The following is a 24,275-nucleotide window of genomic DNA, read 5'->3' on the forward strand; positions in this document are numbered from 1 at the left end:
ATGACAAGAAAGGAGATTCCAATGAAACATTAGGGAGAACTTTCTGAGGGAGCTGCTTGGCAGAAGAACAGGACCACCTCCGAAGGTGGCGGAATCTGCTTCATTAGAAGTTTTTAAACAGAGATCGGATGTTAAAGATTCTTTAGCTGTGATTCCTGCATTGTAGGGGGCTGGACTAGATGACCCCTGGGGGTGCCTTCCAACTCAACAATTCTATGATTTCAAGGTTTTAGTCTTGTTTTAAATGTATTTGCTGTTTTGTGTTTTTAGTTATTTAGTGTGCAAATCACTGTAAGACAGTTACTTATAGAAGGTGATAAATCAATTGGTGGTGATGATAATGATTTAGGAATCTTGAACATGGCAAGAGACATTGGGAAATGAGCATAAATTGGAATAGTTTGGGTAGAAATGGATGCATGACCAGCACTGTATTTCTAATGATGGCCACTAGGAGGCAGTGCAGGACTGTTCCTGGGAGCAACTGTCTGTAGCAGGGGTCAGCAAACTTTTTCAGCAGGGTGCCGGTCCACTGTCCCTCAGACCTTGTGGGGGCCGGACTATATTTTTTTGGGGGGGATGAATGAATTCCTGTGCCCCACAAATAACCCAGAGATGCATTTTAAATAAAAGCACACATTCTACTCACGTAAAAACAGGCTGATTCCCGGACCGTCCAAGGGCTGGATTTAGATGGTGATTGGGTCCCCGGGCCTTAGTTTGCCTACCCATGGTCTGTAGCCTTCCAACCATAAACCCATTTTATATCTTTATCACCCACAGTGACCCTTGGCCCTTGAATTCTTCTGGTTTTTGAAGAAGTGATTACGGTCATTACATTGCACAGCTTCCAGCCATATCTGTGGAACAGGAGTGGGGAGTATTGCAGCCCTCCAGCAGTTACCAGACTCTAAATCTCATCAGCCCCTTCAGCCAGTGTGGTCAGGAATGATGGGAGTTGTAGTCCAGCAACATCTAGAGGGCCCCAGATGTTCCCCACACCTGCCATAGAACTTCTCTTTGACACAGTATTTCATAACTTTTCCCCCTTTCCCTTTGTAGCCACTTGGGGAGGAGATCATTGCTAAACTCGCTTTACAGGGCAGGCACCCAGCTGTGAGTGAGAATTGACCAAGACCACATAGTTTCATTTATTTCTAAAAATATTTATATACAGTACTGGTATGCCATCAAAAATATGTATCAAAGTGGTTTACAATATTAAAATCCAATAAACTGTACAATAAATCCTTAAAAAGAGTTGAAAACACACATCAGTTAATTATTGCGGAAAGGTGTATTCTTAATTGCCTGCTTACGCCTGAAGGAAAGAGAAGTTTCCATCAAGTGTTAAAAAAGTTGGCACAGAAGGCACCTGCTGAATCTTTGTTCGCAGTGTGTTCCACAGGACTGGACCAATGACACCTAAGGCTTAGTTCCTTGTTACTGTCAAATGAGCCTCACCAACTCAGGAAATAAGCAATGATGCTCCTGCAGATAATCTGAATGATCAAGCTCTGGGGTATGAGGGGTTCAGGCAATCCGTGAGGTATTGAGGAAAACAAGTTTGTGGGGAGGTGGGACTTGGACCTTGAACCCTGGCTCTTACGGTCATGCACCCTTTTCCCCACTGGTGTCCTCAAATTGGTCCTCCTGAGCTCTGGAGCCTTTCCTTGCCCCTATTCTCTCTCAGTCCAAGCACTTAATCTACCCTGGTGATTCAGCGAGGTCCCAGACGTTGCTGAACCCCAGCTTCCATCATGCCTGGCCATTGGTCATAGTGACTGAGGCTGATGGGAGTTGAAGTCCAGCAGCATTTCCCACTTCTGCTTAAAAAGAGAAGAGGGGGAAAGGAATTGAGAAATAGATATACAGTGGTACCTTGGTTCTTGAACTTAATTCATTCCGGATGTCCGTTCAACTCCCGAAACGGTTCGAAAACCAAGGCGCAGCCCAGTAGGCTGTAGGAGCTTCCTGCACTCAACCGAAAGCCATGTTGGATGTTTGGCTTCCGAAAAACATTTGCAAACCAGAACACTCACTTCCGGGCTTGCGGTGTTTGGGAGCCAAGCCATTCGAGTACCAAGGTATCACTGTATTCCCTGGAGCATCCTCTGGACTGGTGACAGATCAGAAAGATCTACACTGCGTTGCAGCTATGGGGGAAAGAGGTGCATGGATCAAGGAACTCCACCCACTTAGCATCATGTTGGTGGCAATAACTGTCCATGCACCAAGGCATTCTCTGGTCAGGCACTGGTCCATCTAACTCAGTTTGTCCACACTGACTGGCAGCAGCTCTCCGGATTCTGGCAAGAGCCTCCAGCTCAAGTGTGCTGAAACCCAGGACAGAGGAATAGGGGTCCTTCCACATTTGGGTTCTTGGAAATTCATTCCAAACATCATCCTGGTTCTCATGAAGTGCAAATTAGGTGATAAAAAAATTACCGTCCTGGACTGGTCTGCTTCATGGCACAGAGCATGTCTTGACTGCTCCCTCATGCAAAATGAATCCTAGTATATGTGAACTCCAGGCTGGCTAGAAGGGTATTTTGAAAGCTAGTGTGGTGTAATGGTTAGAGCATTGGACTAGGACCTGAAAGACCAGGGATTCAAATCACTCAGCTATGAAGCTCACTGGGTGACCTTAGGCCTGTCACTGTCTCTCAGGTTAACCTACCTCACAGGGTTGTGGGGATTAAGTGAGGAGTGTGGGGGGGGGGGGGAGAACCAGGGACAGCACCTTGAGCTCCTTGGAGGAAAAGGTGGGATAGAAATTGAATAAATAAAATATTTGGTGTGAAGTTGCTCCCAGCCACTGTATGTGGTGCTGGGAATCCAAAAGAGTTTTTTTTTACCAGTTCATTTAAGAAGACAGTGATCTAACTCCAGGGCCCAGGTGGGGAGGGGGGATCTGTGGTTTCCGCTAAGTATTGCTGGACTATAACTCCCATCATTGCCCATCATTGCTATTTTATTTTATTTTATTTTATTTTATTTTATTTTATTTTATTTTATTTTATTTTATTTTATTTTATTTTATTTTATTTTATTTTATTTTATTTTATTTTATTTTATTTTATTTTATTTTATTTTATTTTATTTTATTTTATTTTATTTTATTTTATTTTATTTTATTTTATTTTATTTTATTTTATTTTATTTTATTTTATTTTATTTTATTTTATTTTATTTTATTTTATTTTATTTTGGAAATAAATTTTTATTTGATTTTCAGGAATATAAACTTACAACAAAACCAATTCTGAATTCAAATATCAAGATTACTCTGAATCTCCTGACTTCCCCCCATCCCTTCCATGGGGCCTATTGATCCTAATTTCCACTGCGTATCAATACTTCTCCATTTTTTTTATCTTTCTAAATTATCTGTACATTCTGTTACATTGCAAGTGTGTTTGAAATCCTGCCAATGTTTTAACCTGCTTACAATGATCTTGTATATAAATCATAAACTTCTCTCCTTCTTTTTTGAAGTTCTTGTCTTCTTGGTTCCTGAGCTTCCCAATTAATTTTGCCATTTCTGCACAGTCCATTAACTTGGTTTGCCATTCTTCCCTGATTGGGGTTGTCTCTTCCTTCCATCTCTGAGCTAGTAGCGTCCGTGCGGCTGTTGTCGTGTATATGTTTATCATTGCTGACTATTGACCATACTGGCTGCTGGGAGCCAGAGTCCAGCAATCTCCAGTGGGAGCACCAGGTTCACTTTCCCTGCTGTAGACAGAGATAGTGGAATCCTCAAAAGAGGAATCATAGAGATGGGAGGCACCACATGGGCCAGCTTGTTTGACCCACTACCATGCAGGAATCACAGCCAAATGATCCCTGACAGACAGCTATCCAACCTCTGTTTAAAAACCTCCAGTGAAGGAGAGCCCACCACCTTCTGAGAGAGTCCCTTCCTCTGTCAAACAGCTCTTATTATCAGAAAGGAGCTTGATCTAACAGCATATAAAGAACCCATAAGGCCAAAGTAGGAGATACTGTTGGGAGGGCAATAATGAATTCTCTCTCTGTGTGTGTGCAATACTTCTCTTGGTCACCCCACCTAACTCAGAGGATGGAGAGGGTGGCCCAGGAGGGGGCATTCTCTGTGGTGGCCCCTGAGTTGTGGAACTCCCTGCAGAGCTGAGTCTGGTACCTTCACTATACAGCGTTGGGCAAATGTCACCGTTCTGCCCCAGCCTTTGACAGCCAAGAAGTGTGTTTCAGGACCCACCCTGCTCTTGCAAATCTAATATACTTCAACTGCTTTTAATCCTAAATTTCATATTGTAAGATTCCTTGGGACCTGTTGGTGAAGGGCAGGTAATTAACTTAATCATAATATAATATCGTCTCGTAATGTAATGTAATTCACAGTGGTACCTCGGGTTAAGAACTTAATTCGTTCCGGAGCTCCATTCTTAACCTGAAACTGTTCTTAACCTGAAGCACCACTTTATCTTACGGGGCCTCCTGCTGCTGCCGCACCACCAGAGCACGATTTCTGTTCTCATCCTGAAGCAAAGTTCTTAACCCGAGGTACTATTTCTGGGTTAGCGGAGTCTGTAACCTGAAGCGTATGTAACCTGAGGTACCACTGTAATGTGATACAGAAATGTTTTCACTTCCAGTTATTGTAGTTTCCAAAACTCAGGCCCCCAATATGTACAACGTGACTTCCCTGTTTTGAGAGGAAAGTAGATCAATGATACATATTCCATAACCTAGTAGTTGCAATTTGATATTTCTTGGTTTCCTGTGTCTGTGTTTGCCCAGGAACACTCCCCTTGCTAATCATTTTTTGGACAGTGCCTGTAATGGACTCGAACGTTCTTCTGTTACCATAAGTACTGGCGCCTTGTTTTTGCAAAGGAGGAACAGCAAGCTGATATTTCAAGATGCTGCATTGTGCAATTAACTGGAGGGCGAATACCATCAGGATACCAAGTCTGCTCATTCTTATGCTTTTGAAGGCAGCAAGCCGAGCACATCAGATGCCAGATCTGTGGCTTGTGTGATCATGCGCATGAGCAAGGCATTGGTGTGTCTCGTTTGCTCACGAGCCTTTGTCATTTCCCCCTTCTTCATCCTGTGGCCTCTTTTCCCCCCTTGGAGGTGAAGCAGACAAGCTTAATTACTGGATGCTGTCTCTCTGTGTTCTGCTGCCAGGCTGTGGCTGGCTTTTAATTTTGCAAAAGGCGGGCGTGAGGTTTGGTTGTCTCTGGCTCATCCTTGGCTGCTAAGATGCTCATTTAACTCTTGCCTCCTTGACGAGGCTGGCCTGAGGGGCCTGTCATGTCAGTGCTTTCACACTGGGCTGGTTCTGAGGGTTGACTGCGTCACTTCCCATTTGACTCTCTTCTTTTCTTCAAGAACTTAATTCCCTTCACCCTGCAGGTGATGGCTTGAAGTGAAAAGGCACTGTCATGTAGTAGGGGCTTGGCAGGTGTCCCCCCGGGACACTTTATCAGGGGATCTGCCCTGATTTCCTGGAATCCAACCCCGGTAATTCATTTTATCCTTTCTCTCCATTTTACCTTTTAAAAACAGAGCTTATATTTAAAGTACAGCTTGTATTGCAGCTGCTACCCAGGATGGCTAGGCTCTGCCTCCATGGTCAGAGGCAGTAATGCTTCTGAATACCACTTCCTGGGAACCACAGGAGGGGAGAGAGCTGCGTTGGGGCTTGGATCCTGCTTGCTGGTTTCCTACACATATCTGCTTAGCCACTGTGAGAACACAATGTTGGACTAGGTGGGCCACTGGCTCTTGCATGCTTTATTGAATTTTTACACCACTATTTCCACCAAGGGACACGGGTGGCACAAACCACAGAGCCTAAGACTTGCCAATCAGAAGGTCGGCGGTTCAAATCCCTGCAACGGGGTGAGCTCCCATTGCTCGGTCCCTGCTCCTGCCAACCTAGCAGTTCGAAAGCACATCAAAGTGCAAGTAGATAAATAGGTACTGCTCCAGCGGGAAGGTAAACAGCGTTTCCGTGCGCTGCTCTGGTTCGCCAGAAGCGGCTCAGTCATGCTGGCCACATGACCCGGAAGCTGTACGCCGGCTCCCTCGGCCAATAAAGCGAGATGAGCACCGCAACCCCAGAGTCAGCCATGACTGGACCTAATGGTCAGGGGTCCCTTTACCTTTACCTATTTCCTCTAAGGAGCATGAAGTGCTGTGTTGCACTCAGGTCTCCTTCAAATGCTAAATTCCAGGTGTGTGCAAAATTGTGTGTTTGTTTGTTTGTATAATATTATTGCTTTCCTCATGCAAGACCTTCTCTTTGCAAAACCTTCCCTTTTAATTTTTGCCAGCAGCGATCCTGGCGCTCTCTCTCTCTCTTTTTGGCCAAAGGATTTGGGGAAGGGAGAATGAGCACGTTTTAAACGCACATCATCTAATGCGTCTGCATGTCAGAATAGCAGGGAGCAAGTGACCTATTTTACTGCAGTGTTTGAACTGCAGGCTTCTTCCACCCTCCTGCTTGTCTTCACAGATCCAGCCCTGCGCAGCTGCCTGGGGCTTAGGCATGCAGTCAGTGCTTCTGAGAATGAGCAGAGTGTTTCTCATGCCCCTGCAATCAGTCTCCACGCTGGCAGCGTCCGAGTTCTGATGATCTCTAGGCTGCTTTTGAGCCCATCTCGTTTCTTTTTAAAAGTGGAAATGTTGACAACTTAAAAATAATAATAATCTTGCTCTTCTATCTTTTAACAGCTATCTGGCACACCAGAATTTAGCAGAAGAGTCTTTTTTCCATCGCTCATATCTTCACAACTGGCAAAGTGTAACCTGCTTAGTTTCTGTGTCAGGCAGCTGGTAAAAGGCACAGTTTCAGGGTAAAAAAACCAAAAAACCACCACGTGGCAATGCTATTTATAGGAAATCTGGGCGCAGGGTAGAGCAGCTAAATTGCTGCCCTTATTTTTTTGCTTTTGGGGATGTCTTGTTCCAGCTTTGCCCTCTTTCTGTTCTCATTCTTCTAAATCCAGATGGCTTCCCTGAGACTATCTCTAACAAAGAGCGTTAAGCAAATTTCTCCACACCCCCAAATTCAGCCAAGTAATCATGCAAGGAAATAGAGAATGCAAAGTAAAAAATGCAAAGTTAAATGCTGGGTAAATCATGGGGATTTTCTGTAATGGCCTATTTGACACGTCTTAGATTTGATGAACAATAGATTTATTTTCCCTTATCACACGAAATTGTCATAAAAACCAACATATAGGAACTTCACAGAAAGGTGTAGTGGTTAAGAGTGTTAGACTAGGGCCTGGGAGAACAGGCTTCAAATCCTCACTCAGCCTTGATGCTCACTGGCCTTGTGAGCCAGTTGCTGCCTCTCAGCCTAGCCTACCTCACAGGGTTGTTGTGGGGATAAAATGAGGGTGAAAACGATGTACGGCACCTTGAGCTCCAATGGAGGAAAAGCTGGGATATAAATGCAATAAATATTGAAAAATATAGTTTAAAAATGGGCTTTTTGCCAAGCTTAAACTATGGGTTTACAATGCTTTAAGAATATGTAAAAATCAATGTGAGGTAAGGTAGGTTGTAAAAACTAGGTCATACTCGGAGTAAACTCATTGAAATGGATAGACCTATTAAGCATGTCGCTTAATTTCAGTGGTTCCACACTGCGTAGGACTAACATCGGATTGACCCTAGCTTATTCTAAATTGGAACATTAACAGCACATTTTGGCCCTCTTTTATATTCCTAGTTAAGTTCATACTTGGTGCTATATGTTGTTGTTGCTGGCATCCACCTGTTTTAAGAGACAATGTAGTGCGCCTTGGGGGGTGAAGTCGTACTGCTGCCTTAGCATCATCAAAGCCTGGGCAGTGTGGATGGAGCTCCGGGACTGCCCAGACAACAAGACCCCCCTCTCGGCCTCACTGATGTGGTCCAAAGGAAAGCAGAGTAATACGTTTGGTACCAGCTTGGCTGCAGGAGTTGCCGGAAGAAGGTGTACAAGGCGCCATCCAACCATCTCAGGGACTCCACTCCAAACTTGTGCAGGGTTTACTGCTTAAACAGTCATTGATTGTTAATTTAGCACTAGAAAAAATGCCTAATCTGAAACCCTGGGGAGCTGCTGCCAGCCAGTGTAGATGGTACTAAGATAGATGGGTTCGACTTGGTATAAGGCCACTTCTTACGATCTGCACAAATTAGTGTGTGGTGTCTCTAGCTTCTGGGCACACCTGCCATGTGGCCTCAGAATGTTGATACGGCTGAATGTGGCCCTCAGTCCCAAGAAGAGTAGCCAGCCCTACTCTTGAAGTTACGGTAAATTCCTGAGGGATGGGTGTGTGTGTGTGTGTGTGTGTTGCATCACATCTCTAATAGCCTTGAAGATTTTGAATGCAGAAAGACTTGGAAGCCTAAATATTAACAACTGGTTACTTTTTATTATATGTTATTGTTGTTTTTATTAGATGTTTATTTTCTGTGATTGCATTTTTTATAATTGTAAAAATTGCTTTTTTAAAATAAATATCATTAGAGTTTATACGGAAAAATACAAAGATTATTGTCACCCTTTTTTTTTGTCCAGACTGAAACATTAATCCAGAGGCAAAAATGAGAGAGAAGAGAAAAAGACAGAAAGACAGAGAGAAAGAGGAAAGGATAAAAAGGAATTAAAAGAGAGAAAGTGAAAAGAGAGAGAGAGAGAGAAAAGGAAAAAGAGAGAGGTTAAGGAGCTTCTTAAAAATGGTTTTTAATGCTGTATCTTAAATAGATGTAGCCCGCCCTGGGAACTTAGGGTGATGGGCTGGTGATAAATTAAAATACAAAAAGCACAAACAACAAGGCACCACCCAGCACCTGTCATTTCATGTGCTGGGAAAACTTTGTTTTGGACTCGCTCACAGACTCACTGTGCTGTTGTTGTTTTTCTCTCCCTTTTTTTGGCGATCTTTTAATAATGGACTGCAAGAGCCAGAGCACCTTGGGGAGAGAAATGGCTGCCCTTAATTTCACCTGGGAAATGTTGGACAGGATGCAGAGCCTGTCATTTCCACCAGATAAAATTGGGGCGCTCTTGGAACACCCCCCTCTGTCCTTACCTTGAGGCTCACAGCTGCTTCCTGACAGCAAGCCGGGCGCTTCAATGTACCTGCGTGTGCATTTACAGCCAAGATGCACCAGTGGTTTGACTTCAGGTGTGAGGGAGGTGGAATCTAAAGTTCATGGAGTCTCCCCAGGGGCCATCTAGTCCAACCTCCTGCAGTGCAGGAATCACAGCGAAAGAATCCCTGACAGATGGACACGCAAGCTCTGTTGATAAACCTCCAGCTAAGGGGAGGGTGTTCGTTCCACAGTCAAACAGCTCTCACCATCAAAAGTTCTTCCTGATGTTTACACGGAATCTCCCTTCTTGCCATTTTAATCCATTTCTCTGGGTCTTACTCTCTACAACAGCTTTCTCCATCTTCCGTGTGTCAGCCCTAGAGATATTTGAAGATGGCTATCACATCTCTTCTTCTCCAGGCTAAACATACTCAGCTCCCTCAACCGTTCCTCATAAGGCTTGGTTCTCAGACCCTTGATCATCTTGGTCACCCCTCCTCTGCACATGTTCCTGTTATTAAACTCTGGTGCCCAGAACTGGACGCATGACTCCAGGCGGGGATGTGACCAAGGCAGAATAGAGCAGTACTATGACTTATCCATAAAGGTAAAGGTAAAGGGACCCATGACCATTAGGTCCAGTCGTAGCCGACTCTGGGGTTGCGGTGCTCATCTCATTTTACTGGCCGAGGGAGCCGGTGTACAGCTTCCGGGTCATGTGGCCAGCATGACTAAGCCGCTTCTGGCGAACCAGAGCAGCGCACGGAAACGCCGTTTACCTTCCTGCCAGAGCGGTACCTATTTATCTACTTGCACTTTGATGTGCTTTTGAACTGGTAGGTTGGCAGGAGCAGGGACTGAGCAATGGGAGCTCACCCCGTCGCGGGGATTCAAACCGCCGACCTTCTGATTGGCAAGTCCTAGGCTCTATGGTTTAACCCACAGCGCCACCCGCGTCCCACGACTTATCCATATCTGCACAAAAAAAGCATGTTTTTAAAAGTCCTCCCAAATTTCTGCAAAAGGCTTTAAGAAGAGTCAGAATACAGACTGCAGGGATGGATGGGGAGGCAAAGTTCCATTGCTTGGGATACATCACATTTTAATCTAGCCTGAGACTGGTTGAACTGTCATGGCTTCTGTCCCCAAAAGGATTCTGGGAATTTTTCAGCAGCATACACCCCCTAAGGCCTGCCTCACAGAACGTTTTTGCGAGTCTGCGATGGCGGGGTGTGGGGGGGGGATGGCGTTCTACAAAGAGCTCTCTTTGTACTGTGATTGGGACTGCACCCGATGCGTCGTCGAGAGCGGATCTTGGAGATTATGATGGGATGCAGGAAAGTCTCTTGGGTATGTCGAACAGAACCTTTACACATCAAACCTCAGTGCCTCAAATTATGCCTTGGAAGAAGTTGGTGCAGCAGCAGCAGTGGAATAACAGAACGTGCCCCAGGGCATGTGCAGAGTGCCTACTCTTCCACGCTGCAGCTGAGATGAAAGGGAAATGGAGATGTGTGTGGCTTCTAGATATTAATGAATTATGATATGTGAGACGGGGGGAGGGGGAGGGGGGAGGGGAAAGGGTTACGGTGCTTTCCACTAAAGCTTCAGAGCTGATCAGCAAAGCTGTCTGTCTTGAGAGGAGTACCTCCAGGCGCCCTCCACAGCAGCGTGTGTGTGTATCTGACTGGCTGGAACTGCAACTGCTCCACAACACAGACAGCCCTTTGTTCTAGCTAGGTGTCATTCCTGCCTTATTTTTTCCTCTTCGAAGCAGAGGATCATAGAGTTGGAAGGGACACCAAGGGTCATCTAGTCCAACCCAGTGTTGTTGACACTGACTGGCAGCAACACTCCTGGGCTTCAGGCATGGTTCCTTCCCTGGAGATGCCACCAGGGATTGAACCTGGGACCTTCTGCATGGAAAGCATCAGCTCTGCCCCTGGGCTGTAGTCCTTTGAAACTGAAGCAAGATTCTAGTCCTCAAGGTTCTGAGTAAAGACTGAAAGAGGAATATAGGAAGCTTCTTTATCCTGAGTCTGGCCACTGGTCCATCTAGCTCATTAATGTTGACACTGGTTGGCAGCAGCGGCACTCCAGGTTTCAGGAAGGGGATATTCCCAATTCTCCCTGGAGAGGCCTCTGGGGAAATGAACCTGGAAATGAACCTGCATGCAAAGCAAGGGCTCCGCCACAGAACTGCATTCAGAACATGGCTCCATCTAGCTCAGTGTTGCCTACACTGACTGGCAGCAGCTCTCCAGGGTTTCAGGCTCCATACCTGGAGGTGATGCTCCACGGGATTGAATCTGGGACCTTCTGCACTCAAGGCAGGTGCTCTGCCACTCAGCTGCAGCCCTTCCCCAAGCAGAAGTAAAGGCTGGCCCTTCACACTGCCTTTAGCATCCTCAACTCCTTCAGCACCTTGGCTAATGGCAGGGCCGGCCCTGGGAAATGGGAATGTCAGGTGTTCCAGAGAGAACGGAGAGGGGGGAAGCGGTGGGTGGTGGCAGGAGAGCGGAAGGATGGTGATGGACGAAGAGGAGGAGGAAAAGAAAAAGAAGAGGGGCCTCTTGCAAAACTGCCCATCCCAGCAGCCGGGGGTGGGGTGGGTGGATGGGTTCTAGGCTTCCTGCAAGGGGAAGGGGGGGGCGTAAACCTGCCAAGTCTCCAAGAGGAAGGAGAGGTGGTCCCTTAGGGAGCAGGGCACGGATGCCCATTCCTTGGGCCAGCGCTGCACTGCGGTGTCTGTGCCACCCCACCCCACCCCCAATTCCTAACCTCGAATCAATAGGCAGGCAGCACCCACCGCACTCGTCTCCCTCCCCGTCACCGAAGCACCATTTCCATGGAAACAGCCTGAGAGCGCTTTGCTTATTGGACGGCTGGCTCCATCGCTGCATCTCCGAGGCCGAGGGGAGTCTCTCTTTCATTCCCCCCCCCCCCGTCTCTCTCTTAAAAAAAAATTCCGATTATTACTATTATTGCAGATCGGGGAAGGGGAGGGGGCGGCGGCTCCCTCCCCACCCTCAGCCCTTCTTCTGAGCCAGGATCGGGCCCAGCTGCTTCTTTGGAGAGGGGGGGACCCCCCGCCCCCCCCATATCCCCGCCTGGTGACAGCAGCGCCCGCCCTAGCCAGCCGGATTCGCTGCCCGCATCTCCTTTTGTATGCGGTGAGGGGCGGGGAGGCGCCAGCCTCCGCCTCCGCCTCGTCCTTCCTCCTCCCTCCTCCTCCGCCTTCCTCCTATGCTAAGCCAGCGCCAGGCGAGAGCCGCTCGCCAGCATCTCCGGCTGGCCAGTCCTCTCTCGCCATCCCTGCAGTGAAAGGGTCGCCCAGGGATGCCTTTTCAGCTGTGATGCCCCCCAGCAAGCGGCTGGTGGAGCCCCCTGGTCCAATCCTGGCAGCAGCATCAGACACCCCCGGATTGGTCCCTTGGGTGCTGCCGCTGTCTCCCCGACACCCAAAGGGATGAAGAGGCGGGAGGAGCCCTCTGCAGATAACCAGCAGGGAGCCATGCCGGGCAGCGGGGGTGCTGGCAGGGGGGAAGGCGTGAGGGCAGCCCTCCAGGAAGAGGAGGAGGACGAGGAGGTCCCAAGTTGGGGGTCCTCGGAGCAAGCCCCCCCGGAAAGCGCCGCGCTCGGGCACTGCCAGGTGCCCGCATCACCCCAGGTAAGACCAGTCGGCATTTGGGAAGGAGGGTCTAGCGTTGTGATTCTTTTAGGATCCATGGAAGAGCCTCCTCCTTCCAAGGCAGTCTATCTCTATGTTCCTGAAGCCAGTGAGAAACCCGGGGAGGGTCGCGTTCCAGCATTGGAAACAGGTTACTGGGTCTTTGACATGCCCATGAGTCTTGGGAATGCACTGGAATAGTTAGATGTGGTGGTAGTTGCTTGCTTAGATTGCCTCCCCCAAGGGTTAGACAAATTCACGGAGGATTTACCTTCTCAGCCCAGGGCAGTATACCTTCATGCCAGGTGCTGGGAGGCAAAGAGGAAGAAGAGGAGGCTGTTGCAGCATTATTATTATTATTATTATTTAATTATTATTTTGTATTTTCCTTCGGAATATCCTTAAAGGATCTGGCTGGTGACGAAGCTTTGCGTCTTGGTTTCCACAGACAGTCTCTTCCTTATTCACTCCCTTGATGGACTCTTGATTTTCCTGACCAGGCTGCAAAATTAAAATCATGCCGTTTTTAAATGAACTTATAGGCATGCATTTAACTCAGAGATCACCCTTTTTTTTTTAATGAAATTACTGGCAGAGATCACCCATATTATAATTTTTAAAAAAATTAAATTAATGGCTTGCACTTAACTCAGAGATCACCTAGATAGATAGATAGATAGATAGATAGATAGATAGATTCCCTATCAGGAATATCTTTCTCCCCACAAACCTGTAGCTGACGAACGAGGGATGCAGTAAAGTCTCCTTCTTCACAGCCATGAAGGAGGAACCATGTTTTCCCCACGTTGTAGCTGAGCTGCAGAGACACTGACGATTTTAAAAATCCTGTTGAAAAGGCAGACGCCCCCTTTCCACACTTCCCAATTGGGGTTCACAGCCAAGCAGTAAGAAGCTCTTGGTTGAGGGCTCTGTGGCTCTGGGCTCCCTTCCCTTCCTAGGAAGCAAAGGAGGAATCTGCAAGCCATGCTGCCTCAGTGGAACACCCATCTCCTGAGGCAGTATACCTGTGAATCCCAGTTGCTGACGGCCAAATAGGAACCTAAGATGGGACTTCTGGATCAGAACAATGTCCCATCTAGTCCAGCATCCTGTTCTCACAGTGGCCAACCAAATGGGAAACATGCAAGCAAAACCTGAGCCTTCCCCCCTCCTGTGGTTTCCATCAATTGCTATTCAGAAGCAATTGCTGCCTCCGACTGTGGAGGCAGAACATGGCCATTGTGGCCATCAGCCATTTGTGGGCTCAGCCCCACATCTCCTACTTGTGGGCTTTCCAGAACAGGCATCTTTGTGGTCACTGTGAGAACAGAGTGCTGCACCGGACAGACCTTTCACCTGGGCTCTTTTTATCTGGCAGCTGATCATAGCTAGGTATCGTTGGACTCCAAGCTCTCATCAGCCCCAGCCAGCAGGACCAATGGTCAGATGTGATGGTAGGAGGGGCTCACAGCTTCTGGGTGGCACCATGGTGACTATCCCAGACCTGCTAAGTGTCCAAACAGGTTTGTGAATAACCACCCATACGAGCCTAGTAATAACTGGTTTGGGGCAAGCAAATAGCCAGGGTTTGTGCATAAGGCTATAATGTTCCTGGGCCCCCAGTTGTTGGCATTGAAATGATTCATGTTTCTATAAATGACCTTATGGACTAGTATTTATTTTCTTTTGGAGGGGGGGATGAGGCTGGCAGCTTCTATGGACATCTTTGCAAGTTTACCTCTCACATGTTTGTTCTCCATTATCTCAATAACCGCTTTAGCACCTGTCTTTGATAGAAGGCAGCTGATGATCTTAAGAGTCATAGAATTGTAGAGTTGGGTGGGATCCCAACCCCTTGCAAAGCCAGAATCACAGCTAAAGAATCCTGGACAGATGATTGTCCAAGCTCTGCTAGGGAACCCTCCAGTGAAGGAGAGTCTGCCACCTTCTGAAGTTATCTTACTATCTGCTAATGGAACTTGGGGCACAGAGTCGTCAGAGGACAGCGGCTGGTTTAAGGCCAGCTGGTCAAGTTGAGGTGCCAAACAGGGTCCCTTTGCAGCTCTGGATGTGTAGCTCAGTGGCAGATCATCTGCCTCACATGCAGAAGGCCCCAGTTTCAATCTGTTGTATTTCTAGATAGGCCCCCTGTTTGCAACCCTGGAGAGCCACTGCCAGTCAGTGCCGACAATACTGAGCTAGATGGGCTGACTATAAGGCAATGGCTGATGTTCTGCATACCCATAACCATTATACAACACTTCCTTTTGGTTGTTGCCTGAAGTTTTTGTTTGCGGTTGCCACGATCCTGCTAGATAGTTAGGGAGGGATGGGGGCCTTGCCCTCCCCCAGTCAAAACCGCTGTCCTGCCCTTTCAGCATTTGAGAGACCCCCAAGTTGTTTATGAGGGGCAGCAAAACTCTGGGGTCTCTAGGGCAGAGAAGGGTCTTTCCTGAACTCTCCCCCCATTTTTAAAAAAGACCAGCAGCCAAGGTTTGAATCAGAGACATTCTGCATGCAGAGCAGGTGCTCTAAGACTGAGCTGCAGCTTAAGAATAAATTAAGGGATCCCCCTGAAGGTTGGGCTCTTCTCTGAAATAAATTAAGATCATGGTGTCTGGATCAGGCCCCAAGGAGGCTCATCTAGTCCGGCACAGCAGCCAACCAGAGGTTTCTGCTCCCAGACCCCCCAAGCAGGAAACTGAGGACAGCAGCAACCCCTCCCCACTTTGAAATCCCGGGAGAGGCAAGGATTCAAGATGCTATTCAGCCAGGAAGCTCACTGGATGACCCTTGCCTGGGCTAGTCAGCATCTCTCAGCCTAACCCACCTCACAGGGTTGTTGTGGGGGTAAAAGGAGGAGGGGAAGAGCCATGTGCAAAACCTCAAGCACCTTGGAAGAAAAGGTGGTGTATAAATTTAAGAAGTTGTAGCTGCTGCTTCTGACAGTGGAGGTACACAGCCGTCGTGGCTAATAGCCATCAGCAGCTTCCCTCATGAATTTGATTCATAGCATTATAGAGTTGGAAGGGACCCAAATGGCCATCTAGTCCAACCCCTTGCAAAGCAGGAATCTCAACTAAGGAATGGTTTCCAAGCTGTCCAAAATGAGGAAAGGGTGACTGTCGTACTAGCCACGACAGCTCTTCTCTGCCTCCACAGTCGGAGGCAGCGATGCTTCTGAATACCAGTTGCTGGAAAACACAGGAGGGGAGAGGGCTCTTGTGCTCAAATCCTGCTTGCTAGTTTCCCAGAAGATGTGTCTGGTTCACTGCTGTGAGAACAGGATGCTGGATTTGATGGGCCCTTGGCTCTTCTTCTTAATGCCCTTTTCATCATTCATTGGTGACTTCGCCCCTTTGCAATGGGGAGTTCGGACAGAAGCAAGAATCTTCCTCTCTCAGGCCAAGCTCCTTTTGCGGCTGTTGCAGCTCTGCAACGCTATACAGCTAAGCTTCCACTCTCCACCCTGGAGAGGCAAGAGATGACAGCCTGTTCTTTCACCCTGCCGGCTGGCAAAATCTCCGCTCCACTGGGTCCTGTTTTTTGGGGAGAAATTGGGCTGGTTCCTTCCCGCTGCATCCCTGCGTCACAGCGAAGGAGGCAGGGCCTGCGTTGCTCTTTCCAGAACAGACGCTTCTCCCTCACCTTAGAATGGGGTGATCTTGCAAGGAAGCCTATCAGCTGTATGGGAAGAGCACCCCACCTCCCCAAACATCTGATTCTTATTATGCTAAAGTCTTCACACACACCCCATACAAATCCAGGAAAAAATGAATATTTTTACTGCTGAAAAACTGGTCTTCTAGAAGGTCCAGGGAGGGGATAACCTTGCCACAGGTTTTGAGGACCTCTGGTCTTAGGAGCAGGGGTCAGCTACCCCCTCTCTGGACTGCTGCCAAGCCACATTTTGGAGGAAGTTCTTTCACTCTTCTATATCCCAGGGCTTGCTCGAATGGGGCCAAACTGGTCGAAGGCACATAGCAGACCCTCCAAGTGTCCCTATTTTCCAGGGACAGTCCAGGATTTACAGAAGCCACCCTGGTTTCTGATTTGATCCCAGAATGTCCCACTTTTCCACTGGACCTCTCTATTTTCATCGGAGAAATGTTGGAGGGTACGGAGACATCTGAACCACCTGAAGATAGTTTTTTAATGCTTAATTTTTATTATGCATTTATATATGTTGGAAGATTCCCAGAGTGGCTGGGGCAATCTAGTCAGATGGGCAGGGTATAAATAGTAAAAGAGTAATAGTAATAGAAGTACTAGCAGACACTCCGTGTCCCTATTTTCCAGGGACGTCCCTGATTTAGAGAAACCAGCCCGGTTTCTGACTTGATCCCAAAATGCCCCACTTTTCCTTAGGATGTCCCTATTTTCATTGAAGAAATGTTGGAGGATATGGAGTTATGAGACCTCCTGAGCGAAGGAGATAAGTAACGACACAAACTTTAGAAGACATCTGAAAACAGCCCTATATAGTGTATAGGGAAGGTTTTTTTTTTAGTGTTCAATGTTTTATTATGTCTTTATATATGTTGGAAACTGCCCAGAGTGGCTGGGGCAACCCTGTAAGATGTGTGGGGTATAAACAGTAAAATTATCATTATGGAATGGGACATTCCTATTTTCATCAGATAAATGTTGGAGGGTATGACATAGGAGCTCACTGGAAGGACAGATCGTGAAGCTGAGGCTCCAATACTTTGGCCACCTCATGAGAAGAGAAGACTCCCTGGAAAAGATTCTGATGCTAGGGAAGATGGAGGGCACAAGGAGAAGGGGACGACAGAGGACGAGATGGTTGAACAGTGTTCTTGAAGCTACCAGCATGAGTTTGACCAAACTGCGGGAGGCAGTGGAAGACAGGAGTGCCTGGCATGCTCTGGTCCATGGGGTCACGAAGAGTCGGACACAACTAAACGACTAAACAATGACAACAACAACATGACATAGGAAGATGCCAGATGCTTGGCTCATCTAGCTCAGCATTGTCTACACTGACTGGCATCAGCTCTCCAGAATTTCAGGCAGGGGACACCCCCAGGCTTACCTGGAGACTTTGGGGATGGAAGCTGAGGTCTTCTGCATGCAAAGCTCTGCCAGTGAGCTGAGAACTAAGTAAGATCCTGGTCGTCCTGCTTCTGGAGAAAAGACTTTAAATGGGAAGCTGCCTTCTCCTGAGGGCCACGCTGGTCTTCCTTTTTTATTGTGTATTCATGATTAATTCTACTCATCATGGTGTGATGGTATTAGAGTGGTTAAGCTCTATAGGATCCCACTTTCAATACTGTGAAGTTTCTGGCGTAAAGCTGAATATTTTTGTTTGTTTTTTTAGGGAATGAGGGGGGTCTGCCACTGTTTCAGATTTCTGCATCTCTTCAGCTTATATAATACAGGCTGGGTTGATGATGGGAGCCGAGAGGTAGGGCTGTGTGTGTGTGTGTGTGTGTGTGTTGGAGCTTCTCTTAAGATATGCTTGCAGAGAAGGTAAGCCTTGAAGCAGTGTACATTTCAGTGCTTCTGGGTGTTGCAAATCTGAGGGAAAGAAGGGAGGAGAGGTGATTTGACCTCATTTTCTAGGGAAATGGTGGGAACAAGCAATTGCGTTTGTGTGTCTCCCTTGAGCATTAAAACTCTCAGAACTGCCTTTCTGGTTGTGGCTACTGAGCCTACTTCTTTGTCTGACGATGCTCAATCAAGGAGACCCGAGTCAAAGCTGTTTTGCCTGTGCCTTTGGTTATATCAAGGAGATATTATTATCACTAATTTATTAATTGCCTTCTACACAATCATCTCAAGGTGATGTATGATGCAAACAGAGACACCAAAGAGACAACTTTTAGTGTGGCAGCACCTACACTTTGGAACTCCCTGCTTATTGATAGCAGACAGATATCTTCACTGTACTATTTTTTGGTGCCTGATAAAAAAAAAATCTTGTTTAGAGATGCCTCCTACCCTGATATTTAGAAAGCTGGTGTAGTTCTGATCTGTCGGTTGTCATTTTAACCTTTTGAAAGTTTTAGATTATTGCTGTTATTTTTTTCTATTGATAATTTTATCCTTTAATTTGTTTGTTTCTCTTTTACAATCCAGTGGCATATAAATTTTTATCAAATAAATAAATAAATAAATAAATTTGTTATTGATGTGTGTTTATCTACCAGCCGTCTCCAGTCCTGCTACCCTCCTGGTGTTTTGGACATAACACTTTCCATGAAACCCCCCCCCCCAGGCAGTATGTCCCAATTTTCACAGATGTTGGGAATTATACTCCAGCAACATCTGGAGGGCCACAGATGTTCCTCACCCCTGATACCTAGCCACTCTGCAGATGGTATCCCGACTGCTATTATGACAGCTGCCGTGCTGATATGACCATTTGCGTGGTTTGAGCAATGTGGAACTCCTTGCTACAAGATGTGGCAATATACGAAACGAGATTAGGTGGGTTAGTGGAGGAGAGGCCTGCCCACTGCTGTGAGTCGTGATGGCTGTATGGAAGCAGCTTCTGAGACAGACAGCCTATCCCTCAATAGTAATTGTGGAGGAATAGCAGCAGGAGAAGGCATTGCTTGTGGTCTACCCAGAGGTAGGGAAGCTGGATGTTGGGTTAGATGCATCCCCTTGATCTGATCTACCTGGACCATATGGGATAAATAAAACTAAAATGAGTTGTTGTTTTTCAGATTTGCAACACTCAAACACCTGTTCTCTAACAGCCAGGAATATGGGGGCGGGGCGGGATCCTGTCTAATATAGGAGTGGGAAGGGACTCTAGCTCAGTGGGTACAGCACCTGCTTTGCATGAAGAAGGCTCCAGGTTCAGGCCCCAGCATCTCCATTTGGGACTGGGAATGTCCCTCACATAAAACCCCAGGGAGAGCTGCTGGCAACCAGTGTAGGCAATCCTGAGCTAGCTGGATCAATGCTCTGATTTTGCACAAGGAGCTCCTATTTATTTCAGTCTTTTCCGCAGGACAATGAGAACTAGCATCTTACTAGAGGAAGGGGGCACATGGCTTAACGTGTAGATCATCTGCCTTGTATGCAGAAGATCCCAGGTTTGGCCCCCTAGGTAACCCCCCCTCCCCCTGGAGTGGTACCACCCACTTTGGGAATCATGGGCTTACATGGCTTGGAAAGAGATCACATCCACATCATACATGGAGAACACGTTACTTTCCTCCAAAGAATCCCAGGAACTTGCGTTTTGAAAGGTTGCTAGGAATTGTAGTTCTGTGAGGAGAAAACAACTCTCCATCTTGCCCCAGCGTGCATAAATAAATGCATTTTTGGACACATTTCTTGGCTGGAGAGCAAAATGCAGATAAGTGCAAATTTTGAAGAAAGGATGTTTCTCTACATATCTGTGAATTACCAGTAGGTAGGTCCGCCCTTAAATGTGAACTAACTCAAACTTTCCCCCTCTCCCTCATTCTCCCTTTGTAGTTGAGAATCTGAGGGAAAGGATGAGCCGCTTGAGCTCTCTGCCTTGCGCAACCCAGATAGACCCGCTGCGTTTCCACGGAGGCCCTGCTCCACTTTCAAAGGTTACCTTGCCCTCCTCGTTAAACGTTTGCGCCAGATTTGTAGTCTGCGCCTGTCACTTCGAGTCATTATCCTCGAGATGCCTTCTGGTGTCACCGCTTCCCGGAATCAAATGGTCCGTCCTGTCACAGGAGCCTGCGCCAATTAGTTTTCGTTCGGTGAGGTTCGACCTTGAGCGCCGGAGATGCTTTTGAAAGCACTCGGTCATTTCACAGGAAGATCGTCTCTCACCAGTTTAAAAAGAATTCAAAGAGGCAGTTAAGTGCAGGAGAGAAGTTGCAAATGGCAGAAGCTGTTAGCACAGCCTTTCCTGGAGTGGCACATTATTTTCCATCATTTGAGGCTGCTGCTGGGTTTTTTGGTTTTTTTTGTTTAATACAGTGGTACCTCGGGTTACATATGCTTCAGGTTGCATACGTTTCAGGTTACAGACTCCGCTAACCCAGAAATAGTACTTCAGGTTAAGAGCATTGCTTCAGGATGAGAACGGAAATCACGCAGCGGCAGCAGGAGGCCCCATTAGCTAAAGTGGTGCTTCAGGTTAAGAACAGTTTCAGGTTAAGAACGGACCTCCGGAACAATTTAAGTACTTAACCCGAGGTACCACTGTAAAGGTAATAGAATCTTAGAACTGGAAGGGATCCCCAAAGGTCAACTAGTCCAACCCCCTGCAGCGCAGGAATTGAAGCCCAAGGATCTCTGCCAGGTGACCATCCAACGTCTGCTTAAAAAATTCCAATGAAGGAGAGTCCAACACCTAGCAAAGGAGTTTGCTCCATGGTGGAACTGCTCTTACCATCAGAAACATATTCCCAATGTTTAGTCATAATCTCCTGTTTGCAATTGTGTTTTTTTTTAAAAAACCGTTTTATTAGCAACATATTTCAACATAACAACATATCAAAACATATCATATTCAATCCCCCCTTTCCCCCCCACCCACTCAAACCCACCCGCCCCCTCCCCCAGAGACCTCCCACAGCTCCTCTCTCTGATTTCTCAGCACATATTATTCTCTGCATGTTATAAAATTATACAATACTTACATTATCTGTCTCCCATGTTATCAATCAATAAATTTGTGTATGTTTATTCAAAATCTGCCAAGGAGTCCAATTCATTTTGTTGTCTTTTTAAGTAATGTGTGAAAAGTTCCCATTCTTCTTTAAAGTCACAGTTGTCCTTATCTCGCAGTTTGTATGTCAATTTAGCCAGTTCTGCGTAGTTCACCAATTTCTCTTGCCACTGTTCTTTTGTTGGGGTTTCCTCATTCTTCCATCCTTGTGCTATCAAGACTCTTGCCGCTGTTGTTGCATACATAAATAAACTCTTTGTTTTCCTTGGCAGGTCTTGTCCTACAATCTCTTAACAAAAATGCTTCTGGTTTTTTTTTACAAATGTCGTTTTAAACATTTTCTTCAATTCATTATATATCATTTCCCAATTTTTTAAAAATTTCTCTACATTCCTACCATATATGAATCTCCTGTTTGCAATTGGAATCCATCAGTTTGGGTCCTGCACTCGGGAGCAGCAGAAAGCAAGCATGCTCTATCTTCTCTGTGATGGCCGCTCAGATATTTGAAGATGGCTCTCATAACTCCTTTCACTCTTCTCTGTATGTGGTTTTCTGATCTTCTTTTCAGTTTGCCACCGGATTACAACAGTAAGCAGAATCTTACAGCAGCCTCCCCATCATGATCCTCCAGAGGTTTTGGACTCCAATTCCCATCAGCCCCGGTCATTGTGGGGAAATACCTGTCACTCAGTGGCAGGACATCTGCTTTGCATGCAGAAGGTCCCAGGTTCAAACCTCAATGACATCTCCATGTAGGACTGGGAATGTCTACTGCCTGAAACTCTGGAGAGCCACTGCTAGTCAGTGTAGACAAAACTGGATTAGGTGGATTAATGATCTGACTTGGTGCAAGGCTAGGATGATGGGAGTTGTAGTCCAACACGTCTGGAACGCATTAGCTTGGAGCCAGGTGCCATACTGGAATTCATATATGTCTGTCTTGCATTCTAGCAGGGTGGATTAATTCTGTGCTGTTCTCTCAGCCACTGCCCAGATTCTGATCTGCTTCTCCTCCCTTGGATTACCAACTGTTAGGTGCTTGAACTGAAGATCATTCAGTAGCCTGTTTAATAAACCTGTCGTGCTAACAAGATCTGGGTGGAACCTCAAGTTTAGACAGGCAACTGCTGTTTTATTATTTATGCACATATGATTTTCTAACAAGAAAAAATAAATAAAGACAAAAATATTTTTTTTATAAACTGTTTAGAGGTCTTTTGTTCAAGGAAACAGTAAATACATTTTGTTAAATAAACAATAAACTGAAAAACTGAAAAAGTAAATTCTGCGTCAATCTAACATTTGACAACAGGACAGTTACTGGGTGTCTCTCCTTTGATTTATTAAATGCCCTTCAGCAAAAGGTCCCAGCAATTCTAAAAGACAACACTAAAAACATTTTAAGACATATTACAGCCACAAGAATAAGGCCGGTCCTAAAATATGTATATCATTGTCAGGTGTCAAAGTCCAGGGTAAAAAGGTTCCCTGTGTCAGTGTGAAATGGGTGTGGCCAAAGGAAGAGGGGTGTGGCTGAAGAAAAGGGGTGTGGTTAGAGAAAGGGGTATGGCCAAATGAATTAGGGTGTGGCTAAAGATGTGGGTGTGGCTAAAAGAGGGGGTGTGGCTAAAAGACTGAAGCAAAAGTACATTCAAGAGATCTTTCTAAAACATGTCTGCCACTCTCTCTCTCTCTCTCACTTTCCAGTATGGTGTGAGTTACCGTTGTCTCCTGCGTCAGAACCAAGTCCTCCTTACAGCGCTGGAGGAGCTGCAGTCCCGCTGTGCCGCCCTGAAGAAGGAGAACAGCCTGCTGGTGCGGAGGCGCTTGGGAGCGGGAAACCTTCCAATGAGATCAGGCGACACCAGTCTTCCCCAACCGAGTGCCTTCCAGAGGTTGTTGGACTACAGCTCCCATCAGCCCAAGCCAGCATGGCCATGTGATGCTGAGGATGATGGGATCTCTTGTCCTAAACATCTGAAAGCCACCAGGCATGTTTAGGAGAACTTCCTCCTGGCTGGCTGGAATCCCACAGTCCAGATCTTCCTCATTTTCTGACTTAAAATACTTTCACCCCACTTTATAGCAAGCTTTCTTCCAGTTGGGAGTCACACATAATCTGTCAGGGTCACCAAATGATTGTGGAATGGGCTTAAGTCCATGGTGGGCAGGGCCAGGGCCAAAAGGAAACACCATCTATGCTCCTTAGGCTCACTCAACTGGGAGCTGCTGCCCGTCAGTGTAGACAGTACAGTGGTACCTCGGGTTACAGACACTTCAGGTTACAGGCACTTCAGGTTACAGACTCCGCTAACCCAGAAATAGTACCTCGGGTTAAGAACTTTGCTTCAGGATGAGAACAGAAATCGCATGGCGGCAGCGGAAGGCCCTATTAGCTAAAGTGGTGTCTCAGGTTAAGAACAGTTTCAGGTTAAGAACGGACCTCCGGAACGAATTAAGTACTTAACTCAAGTTACCACTGTACTGGGTCAGACCTGTCACCTGACTCAGTTTAAGGCAGCTTCCTTGAATCATGAGGACTGGAATCTTAGCTCAGTTGTAGAAAATCTGCTTTGCAGGGGCTGGGAATGTCTGAAACCCTGGAGAGTCACTGCCAGCCAAGGTCAATGAGCTAAACAGACTAAGGGTCTGCAACCTCTGCCTCATGGCAGGGCCAGCCCAGCAATTGCTGCAGAGGACTCAAACCTCTTTCCTTCTTTCCTTCCCACCCCTTTCCACTTTCCCTCTCGCAGCACAAGAGCTGCTTCCCAGAGACACAGGAGAAAGTGAGGCACCTGAAGAGGAAAAATGCTGAGCTGGCTGTTATCGCCAAGCGCCTGGAGGAAAGGGCACGGAAGCTCCAGGAAGCCAACCTCAAAGTAG

At 46.7% G+C, this 24,275-nt stretch overlaps 1 protein-coding gene across 6 annotated transcripts in view; it reads left to right on the forward strand.

Annotated features, from left to right (window-relative positions):
• The first annotated feature begins 12,053 nt into the window (after window positions 1-12,053).
• Window positions 12,054-24,275, forward strand: part of TSPOAP1 (TSPO associated protein 1) — a 50,741-nt gene continuing 38,519 nt past the window's right edge. For 3 of the 6 annotated variants that reach the window (XM_079954478.1, XM_079954479.1, XM_079954480.1), the window contains exons 1-3: window positions 12,057-12,757; window positions 23,100-23,207; window positions 24,146-24,274. In XM_079954478.1, coding sequence (XP_079810604.1) covers window positions 12,557-12,757; window positions 23,100-23,207; window positions 24,146-24,274 — 438 coding nt within the window. In that variant the 5' untranslated portion in view covers window positions 12,057-12,556. Of the gene's footprint in view, window positions 12,758-23,099; window positions 23,208-24,145; window position 24,275 lie in introns of all 6 variants that reach the window. The other 3 variants (XM_079954483.1, XM_079954482.1, XM_079954481.1) reach the window with 3 other exon arrangements.

Source organism: Podarcis cretensis, assembly GCF_951804945.1.
Source record: "Podarcis cretensis genome assembly, chromosome: 15".
NCBI lineage: Eukaryota > Metazoa > Chordata > Lepidosauria > Squamata > Lacertidae > Podarcis > Podarcis cretensis.